Below are 11,638 nucleotides of genomic sequence, written 5' to 3'. Positions count from 1 at the left end.
AATTTGGGGAATGAACAATAAAACATCAAAAGCAAACAACTGCACATTAGTGCAAAGAATAACACAGGTTGAAGACAGCAGCAGAATTATACTGAAAAGTCAGGAAGGACATCTAGGTTATACCTGAGCTTAGAAACAGAGTTACAAACACAGCAATCTCCTTCTCTAGGGAATCTCAATTCTAGCTTCCACTTTAGGAGTTTTCTAAATTAAAAAAAATTATGTGTGTGGGTATTTAGTCTGCACTGTGTACACTCCTGGTGCACCTGGAGGCCAGAAAAGAGCATTTGGTCGCCTGGAACTGAGGTATAGATGGTTGTGAGCTGCTCTCTAAGCAGGGACTTAACCAAGTCCTCTGGAGCAACAGCCAGTGCTCCTAACCGCTGAGTGGTCTCCCCAGGCTGGCTTTAACACTTTCTAACTGAATGGCCTAAATGAATTCCTTTTTAATTTTTTAAAAATGATTTATTTTTATTTTATGTACATTGGTATTTTGCCTGCATGAGTGTCTGTGTGTGAGTGTCGGACTCCCTGGAACTAGAGCTACAGATAGGTGTGAGCTGCCATGTGGGTGCTGGAAATCTAGCCCATGCCCTCTGGAAGAGTAGCCAGTGCCCTTAAGCCATCTCTCCAGCCCCCAGAAGTTCCTTTTAAACCCACAGACACACAGACAGTTGCCACACAAAGTCTAAGAGCTTTCGAGGGAGTTGGGGATAGTAACTATGTCGAGTGATTAGATTAACATTAGTTACCAATGGTATTTCTGTAAATACACAGTTCCCTTCCAGAATTATAACCAGAGCTCAACTCTCACATTCTGTAGATTCCTTTTTAGGGTGCTAACCCAGTGAGCTTCCTTTTTCTAGGTATTTCTACCTCACACTCCCTAACAGAGGACTACTCAAAGGCAATGTTTGGGCTCTGTTTAGCTTGAAATTAAATCTAAGTGTTCTTCCAAATGATACTACCTGATGTTTATCATTTATTAAGTGCCCCAATGTGCGAATGGTGACGGTTAATTTACAGAAATTAAAACAGCCTTACAGGATTCATTTATCATTCTATCTCTGGGGCCTAGCAATGTCTGCTACGTAACAGATGTGACAAATATTTCAATGAGCCTCAGAAAGCGGAGGAATTACCTGGGGAAATCTGTAGCAGAAAAGCCCTTGAAACCAGACATATACAGAAAAAGTATTTATCATTGTCGCTTCCCCAAAAGAAATCTCCCTTAATATGAACTGTGGAAGGTGAACCCTTGAGGGGTCCAAGAACAGGAATATAGAAATGTAGATTGCAGAAATAAAGAAATATGAAGTTGTAAACCTAGGAGAATGAGAGCAGACCGTCAGGTCAGCAGTGTTCTCAGCAGCTTAAGGATTAACTCTTAACAGTGGGTTACTCTGCTTTACAACCCCTAGCTCCATTTACAAGGCCGAAGCATCTCTCTGCCACTAACTCTTAGGAGGTGGATATACATGACCGCTGGGTTAGGCATTATCCCTGCTTCATGAAACCGACAGCATCAGAGGGGAGCGCACAGGGCTTCAGGAAACACCACCTGGAAATAGCAGATTAAGTACAAACGTGAGTTTAACTGAAAAATTGTTAATGAGGATTTTAAAGTAAGGCAATCTGTATCTGAATTTTACCTGGAGATTGTAAAAATTCCTTTGTTCAGACTTGTTTAGGCTTGGTGCCCCTTACTCTAAAAAGGTGATTTCAGAAACTGGCCTTTGCCACAGCCTTGCAAACCCATCTCTGGCTGTGGTCTCAGTTAGCTGATAAGCTTATTGTGCCCCACGGTGTTTTTTTATTTTTATTTTTTTTCTGGAATAAAGTTTGCTTCTGGTTTATTAGACGTGGTGGTCTGTCCCAATCATTGTGCAACAGCCTTGTGAACCCAACACCCTAAGAACATCAGACTGACCTCAGGAAACCTATAGTAAATATGTCGTAGCAGGCTCAGGACACAGGAAAGAGGAAGAAACCTATTTCCAGGGCCCAGGTAGCTAGAGGCATATTTTTTTCATAGACAACCCAATAAAAAGATGGACTCATGTATAAACAATAATTCATGAGGGAAGTCTATGCACAGGTGTCATGAGCCTATCAGCAGGGAACTACAAATAGGAGAATTTGAGTAACAGCCCAGACAACAAAAGACACCAGGAAGAGGAAGTGAAAGCTGGTGTCAGACTGTATAGACCAATGTCCACAGAAGATTTATAAGTAATCCAGACGAGCCATTTCTAACCTACTTTGTTGCCTTCATTTCATAAAACCTCAGTGTTAAGAAAAGCCTCTTCACCGGCACAAAGAATTCCAATCAAACCAAATGACACCAAATTAAGATGCCCGTGTTTAATAAATGTTGCACTCCCGGGTAGCTGGGAGAACATAGCGAGGGAGAGAAACAGAGGGTTTATATTTTCCCAGTTGACATAATGACTGAGAAATTTTTCATATGCTTATTGGCCAATTTTTTATGTCTTCTTTGGAGCAATGTCAATTTAGGTATTTTGCTTATTTTTAAAATTGCTTTTACTACTGAATTGTAACAGCTCTCTGTACAAGTCCTTTACAGCTATAATTTTTTTTAATGTTTTTTCTCATTACACTGTCTCATCACTTTCATTGTCATTTGAAACAAATCTTGATAATATCTAGTTATTTTATGCATATGTCTTAATGTCCTAAGAAGCCCTTGCCTAACCAAAAAAAAAAAAATCTCAAAAGACTTTAGCCTCTTTTCAGAATTTTAAATTATGTATATATGGGTGTATGCACATGTGTGTAGGTACTTGAAAATGTCAGTTTTGGATCCCCTAGGCTTGTAGTTATAGGTGCTTGTGAATTACCGATTCTAGTTCTTTGCAAGAGCAGGTAAGCACTCTTACTTGCTGAGCCATCTCTAGCCTTCAGCCTATTTTCTCCTAGTTTTAGATCTCAAGTCATTGATCCATTTTGCATCTTAAAACATATGAAGGCAATCATGCCTCCATAGGACTGCTCTTGTAGATCCCAAGAAGGCCCTAGCCCCAGGATTTCACTCTTGTATTATCTACCTCGATCATCATGCTAGCCAGTGTGCACAGGCCAGAGCGATAACTACCTTTAAGGTCCCTTTGACACATGTCTCTCTGCCCAGTAGACTGTGGTGTCTTAGGAATAGAGTGAAAGAACCCACAGTGATCTTAAGGCCAACCAAGTTTGTCCTATGGAAGTTCCCACGACATGGAAGAATTGTTCTACGATGAGCCATCAATGGCTTGCCTTGCTTTTCTTGGTTGACTCGTATTCACTGGAATCTGTCTAATCTGGTCCATTGGCAGGTGAGATAAGGCCAGCACTAAGAAGACTGGTCCAGTATTCAAATCTTCTCTCCCTGGGACAGAGGTGGGAACTGCCTTGAATGGAGGCATGTTGCCCTCCTACAGAGCAATGATCGATAGTATTCCACCTGTAGAACACCTGCACCCCTCAGTTAAGTTTTTCATAACTCTCTTTTCTCCCTTGAGGTCCCTCATACCTGAACTCGCTCCCGCTGCATTTCTGACCCGGACCTCTGTAGTATCTGAAATGTCTCTGCAAACCTAATTTCTGGAGTTAACTACTCTACCCAGTCTGCTAAAAAAAAAAAAAATGGATCATTTGTTTCCATCTTAGAAAAATATATAGAGCTTCAAGAGTCTTAAGAGTCTTTCTAGCAGAGGTAGTCATGGACAGGAAAGAGAACCTAATCTGCATGTTCTCTCCTTATCCAGCATTACTAACATGCAAATACCAGTTTTGTCTAATGTCTTATAACCACTGCCTCACACGCTCAAGGGTCCACCTATTCTAAATACGGTAATTTCTGCACTCTTCTTGGTTATGAGAGCAAAAATGGGGCCGACTGAACCAGGAACCCGAAACCAGACAATTCTATTCCTACCTCTGTGGTCCACCAGTTGCATGGCTATTTGGTAATGATCTGGCTGTCCCTCAAGGATATTATAGACCTAGTTGTGTGCATTGTATTAGCACCTAGCAGATGACAAGTGTCACTGTCACCCTCTCCCCACAACTGGCAATCCATGCATGCATCAAGTCCTAGATCTGAAATGTTGCTGGTTACCAATATAGGTCAGTAGACATTTGAAGAATTTATCTACTAGGAGCACTTTTGCTACTGAGTGTACTTATAAAAGAAAAGACAAAAAGGTAGGGATTAAATGTCATTCTTTTGGGAGCATCCAAAAGTTCTAGCAGCATTTGAGACTTTCCCCCACTGAACTGTTTTCATACTGGTTAAAGAACAATTGGTCATACATGTGAGGGCACATTTCTAGTCTCGAGCCTGTCCAACTGATTCAACACTTATCCACACTTCTACCCTTATAGCAGTACAACAAATTATACAGCTTGGTAGTAAATTATGACAGCAGGAAGGATGAATTCTCCAATTTTCACAAGATTTGTTATTTTGTTAAATTTCTTTCTGAGTAGTGAAATCAGCTTGCCATGTTCTGGGGGAAAACAAGCATGAAATTGATGGGACTGGATTAAAACCAAACCGTTTATTTGTTTTTCCACACAGGGTTTCTCTGTGTAGCCTTGGCTGTCCTAGAACTCAGAGATCCGTCTGCCTTTGCCCAAGGAGTGCTGGGATTAAAAGTGTGCACCAGCATCACCTGGCAAAACTGAGCAGTTTAAACAGCTCACTGTGCGAAGCCTTCTGATCCAAGAATCTGAATGTCTTTTTCTTTAGACTTTTTCTTTTCATTCACTGGTTTTCACTTTTGTGTTCACTTTCTCTCTCTTCTTTCTTTCTTTCTTTCTTTCTTTCTTTCTTTCTTTCTTTCTTTCTTCCAAGACAGGGTTTCTCTGTATAACAGCTCTAGTTGTCATGGAACTTGTTCTGTATAGCAGGATGGTCTGGAACTCAGAGATCTGCCTGTCTCTGCCTTCCAAGTGCTGGGATTAAAGACGTGGTCAACACATCTGTTTTTATTATTATTATTATAATTATTATACGTTTGAATGGATTGCTAAGATCGTCTACTTTCAGACTCCGGTCACTTACAAACAGCTATGACGTTTCTTTTAAAATCCAGATGCTTCTAGAATTTTTTAGTACAATTTATGCAAGACTCAGTATCTGTAGGGACTAAAGTCAATATAACATACAAACTAATTTTAAAGCAAAAGGGAACAGTTTTGTACATTAAAAACAAATCAGACAAACAGAAATATAAGATCCAAACTAGAAAGCAAAGGCGGGACTCACACTCTTCCTTTGTGTGTCCTGTGTCATCCTTTTGGTCTCATACCTGGTTTTAGAAGCATTCTCCGCCTGCAGTGACCGTGCACTTCCGAATGCATGGAAGGAACAGCATTGCTTACCCAGATTTTATAAACACACTTTACTCCACAGCATCCTCTTTTTCTATTTTCATGTCTCAAACATGACATTATTAAAAGCGAAAGAACATGCTAATGGTGCTTTAGCATGAGGAGAAAATACAGTCATTAGGAAGGCCCAATAGAAGGCACTACAATACAATTACAACGTGTTACCCTCTTGGGAATAAGCTAGACTGTAACAAATGCTTTAGAAGCCTACATAAGAAGAACTAAAAATGATAGCGCATTTACTCTATCAAAGAATACACTAATATGTTAAAGCTAGATAATAATCAGTAAGGACATTTCAAGAATGGTAAAATGCTCTAAAATATACAATATTTGAAGCTGTCACCATATTTTGTAATCAAAGTTTTTCTATAATCAAAATCAATCAGCTTTTGTAATCAAAATCACAATTTTTCGAAAAAAAAAAAAACTTTGCATTCAAAGTTTTAACTTTTTTCTTCCTTAGCTAACTCAACTCAGACTGGCCTAAAACTCTCCATATAGCAGAGGATGACACTGAGCTCCCAATCTCGGGGCTCCATGCACCTCCTAAGCGCTGTGATTGCAGGCACGAGCCACACATGGCCCCTAACACTGTAAATTACACTGATTACAAGGCACACGGTTATGTCCATTCTCTGCCCAACATGAGCTGGACTGCACCGCCTGGCTTCTGCTAACACTGACAACATTCAAATGAATTAAACTTAGGTATGATAAAATCCACTGGAAGTGCTCTGGAGCCTGAGTTTTAACCTCTGGCATAAAGGGAGAGGACTTTCCGAGCAGGCAGCAGAGCCCTCATCTTTTTCATGACAGTGTAGAAAACTTTGAGTCCTTTTTGCTGGATCAGAAGACCAGTTTTCTCCATCTTCAGCTGTGGAGTAGGTCTTTGTATGGAGTTTGGTTTCTTCAGCATCGACTTTAAGATTTCTGAGTGTGTCTCTGACCTGGGCTAGGCTGAGCTTCTGAGAACTGGGTTTCAGTTTTGGAGCAGTACACTTAGTTTTCCAGGATACTGGAGCACTTTTGTCATCTGAGGAATCTCTTTTGAGGCAAACACTATTCTTCACAAGGTTCTTAGCAGTTTTCCCAACAACTTTTGGATTATGAGGTAGAGCAGAATTTGAGAGCCCAGCTTGAAGACTGGAGGTCTCTACTGTTCTGTTCTCAGAATCAGGTATGGAAGCATTGACTATAGAGTTCCCTTGAAGGAGTTCGTTGTCAAGTCCTTTCAAGTTTTTAGACTCTTTGTGCAGTATTCCTGGAAATTCCTTTGAGAAATTTGATAAACAAACAGAGCTACTGTCAGTAACACAAGAGCCTTTTACTTTTAGGTGCAAACTTTCCAGGTTAGCCTCTGCTTGTACACTGTACTGAGGGCATGAGGATTTCATGTGGATTCGTTCCTTGAGAGGCAAATCGTGAAGATGTAAGCCAGCAATGGCAGGAAGTAGACGCTCTGCAGGACTAGCCTTTTGAAGGTCTCTACCCAGCAAGTCATTGTTTGTGGTGCATTGTTCTGATTTCTGGGACAATTGTTCTGGGTGATTTTCAGAGCCAGGAAGGATGGCTGATGACTCAAGTTCCGACTGTAAATCTCTGCACAAAGTGTCCCTTTGAACAGCTGGAGAATTACTAAACGAAGTACTGTCCCAGTCAATGGCACTCAGCTGGAGATAGGCAATTGCAGAGATATTATGGGACGAAGAGCTGGGCTGACTCCATTCTGGAACTAGAAAATCACTGACATCTTTAGTTTGCTTTCCAGAAGAAGGTCTTGGAGAAGGCATGGAATGTTCTTGCAAATTCAGACAGGGAGCACTTTCAGGGGAAACAAAACTAGGCAAGGAGGGAGAAGTAGATTCCTGGGGGGAAATAGGGTCTGGAGAAATTTCCAAGTTAATTTTGGGATGATGCTTGGGGAAGACTCCACATGTAGGTTTTAAAGTCATAAGTGACCGAGAACTGACTACACTATTCAGTTCTGGTAAACTGTTTCCTTTAGGCTTAACTTTCACACCTGAAAAGAAGGAAAAACATAGAATAAATACTCCTTTCCTTAACTTGGGGAAAAAAAGACTCAAGCAAGCAAAAATAAAAACAATACCCTAAACCAAAGAGTTAAACCAGTAATTTATGTAAGTTTTTCCCCCCCATCTCCACCCAGTACCGGGTACATTCCTGGAAGCACTATTAGTTTTCTCTGGGAAATGTCATTATTGAGTTACTTCCCTCACTGAATTCTGAGGAATAAAGAAAATGCACTTATAACACAAGATCTATTTGCAGGAGCTGTTCTAAAGCTGATTAGCATTAATGTTACAGCACACAATTATTCTGTATTTAAATTATCCAAGTTAGTAAACAAAAAGCATGCTGGTGGACTCCCAACATTTTAGTTTTAAAAGGAAGTGTATAGGGCTTGATACGAAATGCAGTGGAAGCGCACCTGGCTGGTGTCTGGAAGGTCCTAGGCTTTGGTCGTTAGCGAGGCAGCATGGGGAAATAAAGCATATGAAGAAGCAGAAGCAAGAGCATGGCCCTTACTCTCAGTTTCTACAATGCTGGTGTGCGGGAGAATTGTCTGTTCTGTCAATCATGTTATAAATAAACGCTGATTGGCCAGGTAGGAAATATAGGCGGGAAAACCAGACAGGAAGTAGAAATGATGTAATGAGAACAGGAGAATTCTGGGAAGGAGGAAGTTGATTCCTTCCACTCCTGCCCAGACCACGGAAGCAGCAGGATGTGATCTGCTCCACTGAAAAAGGTACTGAGCCACATGGCTAACACAGATCAGAAAAATGGGTTAATCAAGATGTGAGAGTTAGCCAGTGAGAGGCTAGAGCTAATGGGCCAACCAGCTTATAATTTATGGAGACCTATGTGTGATTTTCTTTGGGGCTAAACAGTTGTGAGCGACCTGGTGTGGGGACAGAAAACCCCAACAAGAAACAGGACCCTCCATGTTACACTGGTGTGCTACAGAAGCACGAGCTTGGCCCTTACTCTTGGTTTCCACAATGCTGGTGCACTATAGAAGCAAGAGCTCAGCCCTTGCTCTTTGTTTACACAATGCTGGTGCCCAGCACAAGCAGCACAACACTTACTCTTCTGTTTCTTCCTTTGGGTTTCTGACTGTTGTTTCTGGTAGACAGCAACAACCTCAGGATAGGCTGCTTCAAACAGTGATGCGTCTTCGATGGTAAGGGGATCCAGTTCCCCAGCCTCTGTGTCTTCGACTACATAATGTTCTAGAAGATTAAAAATACAGCAAAGCAGACAACTAGAGGTTTAAGAACTGAAGCTGGGCGGTGGTGGTACACACCTTTAATCCCAGCACTGGAAGGCAGAGGCATTCAAGGCCAGCCTGGTCTACAAGTGATAGTTCCAGAACAGGCTCCAAAGCTACAGAGTAACCTTCTCTCGAAAAACCAAACCAACCAACCAACCAACCAACCAACCAACCAACCAACCAAACGAAACAAAACAACAACAACAAAAGGTTTAAAAACTGTTTCCCAAGTAGTTATCAGGAAAACAACACTGTCCAAATATGAGCAGGTAATTCACTGCAAATCTTGCTCTACAACATGGCCACTTCTTGGTTTGTTATTTCTGATAATTATATACAGGCATAGAATGAGTCCCGTCACTTACTATGGCCACCTTATCACACTTACTGGCTAGCTCTTTTCTCCCTCCTACCCTCAGGTATTTGTGGTTGTTGTTTTTTGCTTATAACAAGTCTTCTTTTAAAATTTTATTTATTTATTATATAAACAGTGTTCTGCCTGCATCCAGAAGAGGGCACCAGATCTCATTATAGATGGTTGTGAGCTACCATGTGGTTGCTGGGAATTGAACACAGGACCTCTGGAAGAACAGCCAATGCTCTTAACCTCTGAGCCATCTCTCCAGTCTGTTGTTGCTTTTTAAACTGATTTTATTTTCTTTTCCTAGGAGAGCTGAAAGGGAGATTTCTTTTTAACATTCAAACTTTAAATTCTCGTTTCAGAAATAGTAATGTCAGTTGAGAGAACAGAAAACTTTCTTTAGATAAAATGCTAAAATTAGAGACAAGGAATGGGATAAACAATTTCCTAGGACAAAGAGTTTCCTGTGTACCAGGCAAGGTACACCTCCATATTCTCAGGCCTGGTCTTGAACGCCTCACTGTTTTCTGCTTCCATCTGTTTTCCTGCAAATTTCATAACTTTATTCTTCCTTAAGGCTGAATAAAATTCTATAGTGTACATGTACTAAATTTTCTCATTATCTAGTTATTTCCTTATAGACTGTTCCTTAGTCTGTTTCCTTTCTCATGTGAATGCAGCATCAGTAAATACGTGTGTGTAAGTATCTCTCTGGAAGTGCAGTCCTCTGAGAATTTGCCTAGGGTTGATATAGCTGGGTCCTGTTTAGTTTATTTCCCCCTAATTTCTTTGAGAAACCTCTGTACTAATTTATACAGTGACTGTACTAATTTACACTTCTACCAACAGTCAATAAAGGATTTATCTTTTTTCACATTCTCACCAGCATTTGTTGTGATTTGCTTGTTTCTGACTGGGATTACACTGAATCTGAAAGTGGTTCTAATTTGTACTCTACAGGGGCCTATGGCAGAGGGGGAAAGGCTTTAAGGAAGTGGGGTGGGAGGGCAACTGAACGCATAATATGAAAGCAAAAGGGTAGTAATATTGGAGGTGGAACAGTATAAATGGGGATTTGGAGGGGGGAGAATGTCCCTATGTGAACCAGAAAACATAGTATTTATGAAAATGACATAAGGAAACAGTAGTTTGTAAGTGAGTTAGAAAAAAGAAAAAAGACTTATACTTAAGAGGATATAAGGTATTGCTTTGACAGATCTGACCACACTGTTCTGGTGAGGATGTGGAAGGACTCTAGAAGTCTGGCTAAGCTCTGGGCTGTCCTGTAGGAGCTTAGAAGATAAGAATGCTGAGAGCTGCAGAGGATGGAGGCTTGGCTTCTGTAGTTTCAGAGGGAAATCTCAGAGTTCCTTAAAGACTCTCTGGGGGCCATGTGCTATTTTGAACTAAAAATCCACGGTTCTGGTTACTTGGGGCCAAAAAATTAGCTGTGATTAACAAGAGACCAGTACCCCTGAAGTGAAACCTTTGTATTACTGGGACAATTGATGCTGCTTAGCTGGGGATGAGAAATTAGTGGTGATAAAGAAAAGAGAATCATTGAGTAAGATCTTTTGAGAAGTATTTCCTTGGGGCCAACACACATAGTCTGAGTTCCAGAGGTAGCCATGGTTGTTCCTTGTGTGGGCAGCTGGTGTTGGTCATGTGTATTAGTCTCTAGGTGGTTTTGAAGGCATGAAGGGGTGGTCATAGAGAGATGCTGATAATTGGCACTTTGAGAAGCCAGAAGAGAACAAAGGTGCAGCCTTAGTAGCAGTTGAAGGCCCAGAACTGAAAGGGTCATGATACCATGAAGAGAGTCCAGGAAAGGCCACTGGTCAAAGTGTAGGAGACCCGAGTACTGTGGAAGGACTGCCATGCGCAGCAGCAGCTGGGATGTGGAGCCGGCTGGAGCCTAGGAGACAAGCTGTGTGTGCCGAGGGCTGTGGAAAGCACTTAGGGGAGCCCAGAATATCGTGAGCGGGTCCCAAAGTGTAACACTAAACCCTGAACTGCTGGACTTTGGTTTTGCTTTAACCTAACCATGACTGTCCCTGGCTTTTCCCTGATAGAGTAAAGGAAGTATTTAACTTATTTTAATTTTACAGGAGCCCACAGTTGAGAGACTTTGGATTTTTAAAGAGATTTTGTAGTTTTCCAGAGACTTGAAATTTTAAAAGAGAACTTGGATTTATTTTTAAAGAGATGGAACTTGGAAAGCGTTTGAGTTGGGAAAGTCTGTGAACTTTTATGCTTGTATGTCATTTTATATTTTGTTATTTATTAAAATGAGATAGCAAAAAACTGAATCCTGCAAATTTTTCTCCAACCTCCACAGGTACACCGTAGCATGCCCATGTGTGCTCCCACACCCCCACACACAGGTACCTGCACACAAAAGGATGGAATAAAACTCCATGAATCTCCAGTCATGTCTGTTGCCTCTAGCTTGGAAGCTTAGCCAGGTCTTTCACAATTTTTACATTGTAGCAAAAGTACAAATTACTACAGGAACTAAACAGGATAAAGGAAAGGGAGGAAATATTCTTAAGACTCTCTCGCCTCAATTGCTTTAGAAACAT

General features: G+C 41.1%; 1 protein-coding gene across 1 annotated transcript in view; it reads right to left on the bottom strand.

Annotated features, from left to right (window-relative positions):
- Positions 1–4,788: 4,788 nt before the first annotated feature.
- The window catches only part of Gen1 (GEN1 Holliday junction 5' flap endonuclease), a 32,468-nt gene continuing 25,618 nt past the window's right edge, over positions 4,789–11,638 (bottom strand). Inside the window, exons 13-14 of the mRNA XM_041639408.1 lie at positions 8,511–8,654; positions 4,789–7,420 (exon numbers count right to left, since the gene is read on the bottom strand). Coding sequence (XP_041495342.1) covers positions 6,105–7,420; positions 8,511–8,654 — 1,460 coding nt within the window. The 3' untranslated portion in view covers positions 4,789–6,104. The remainder of the gene's footprint in view (positions 7,421–8,510; positions 8,655–11,638) is intronic.

This window comes from Microtus oregoni, unplaced genomic scaffold (genome assembly GCF_018167655.1).
Source record: "Microtus oregoni isolate MIOR12 unplaced genomic scaffold, Mior012 000058F_ref0000040, whole genome shotgun sequence".
In the NCBI taxonomy this organism is placed as follows: domain Eukaryota; kingdom Metazoa; phylum Chordata; class Mammalia; order Rodentia; family Cricetidae; genus Microtus; species Microtus oregoni.
This window is presented reverse-complemented; position numbering and strand designations above follow the sequence as displayed.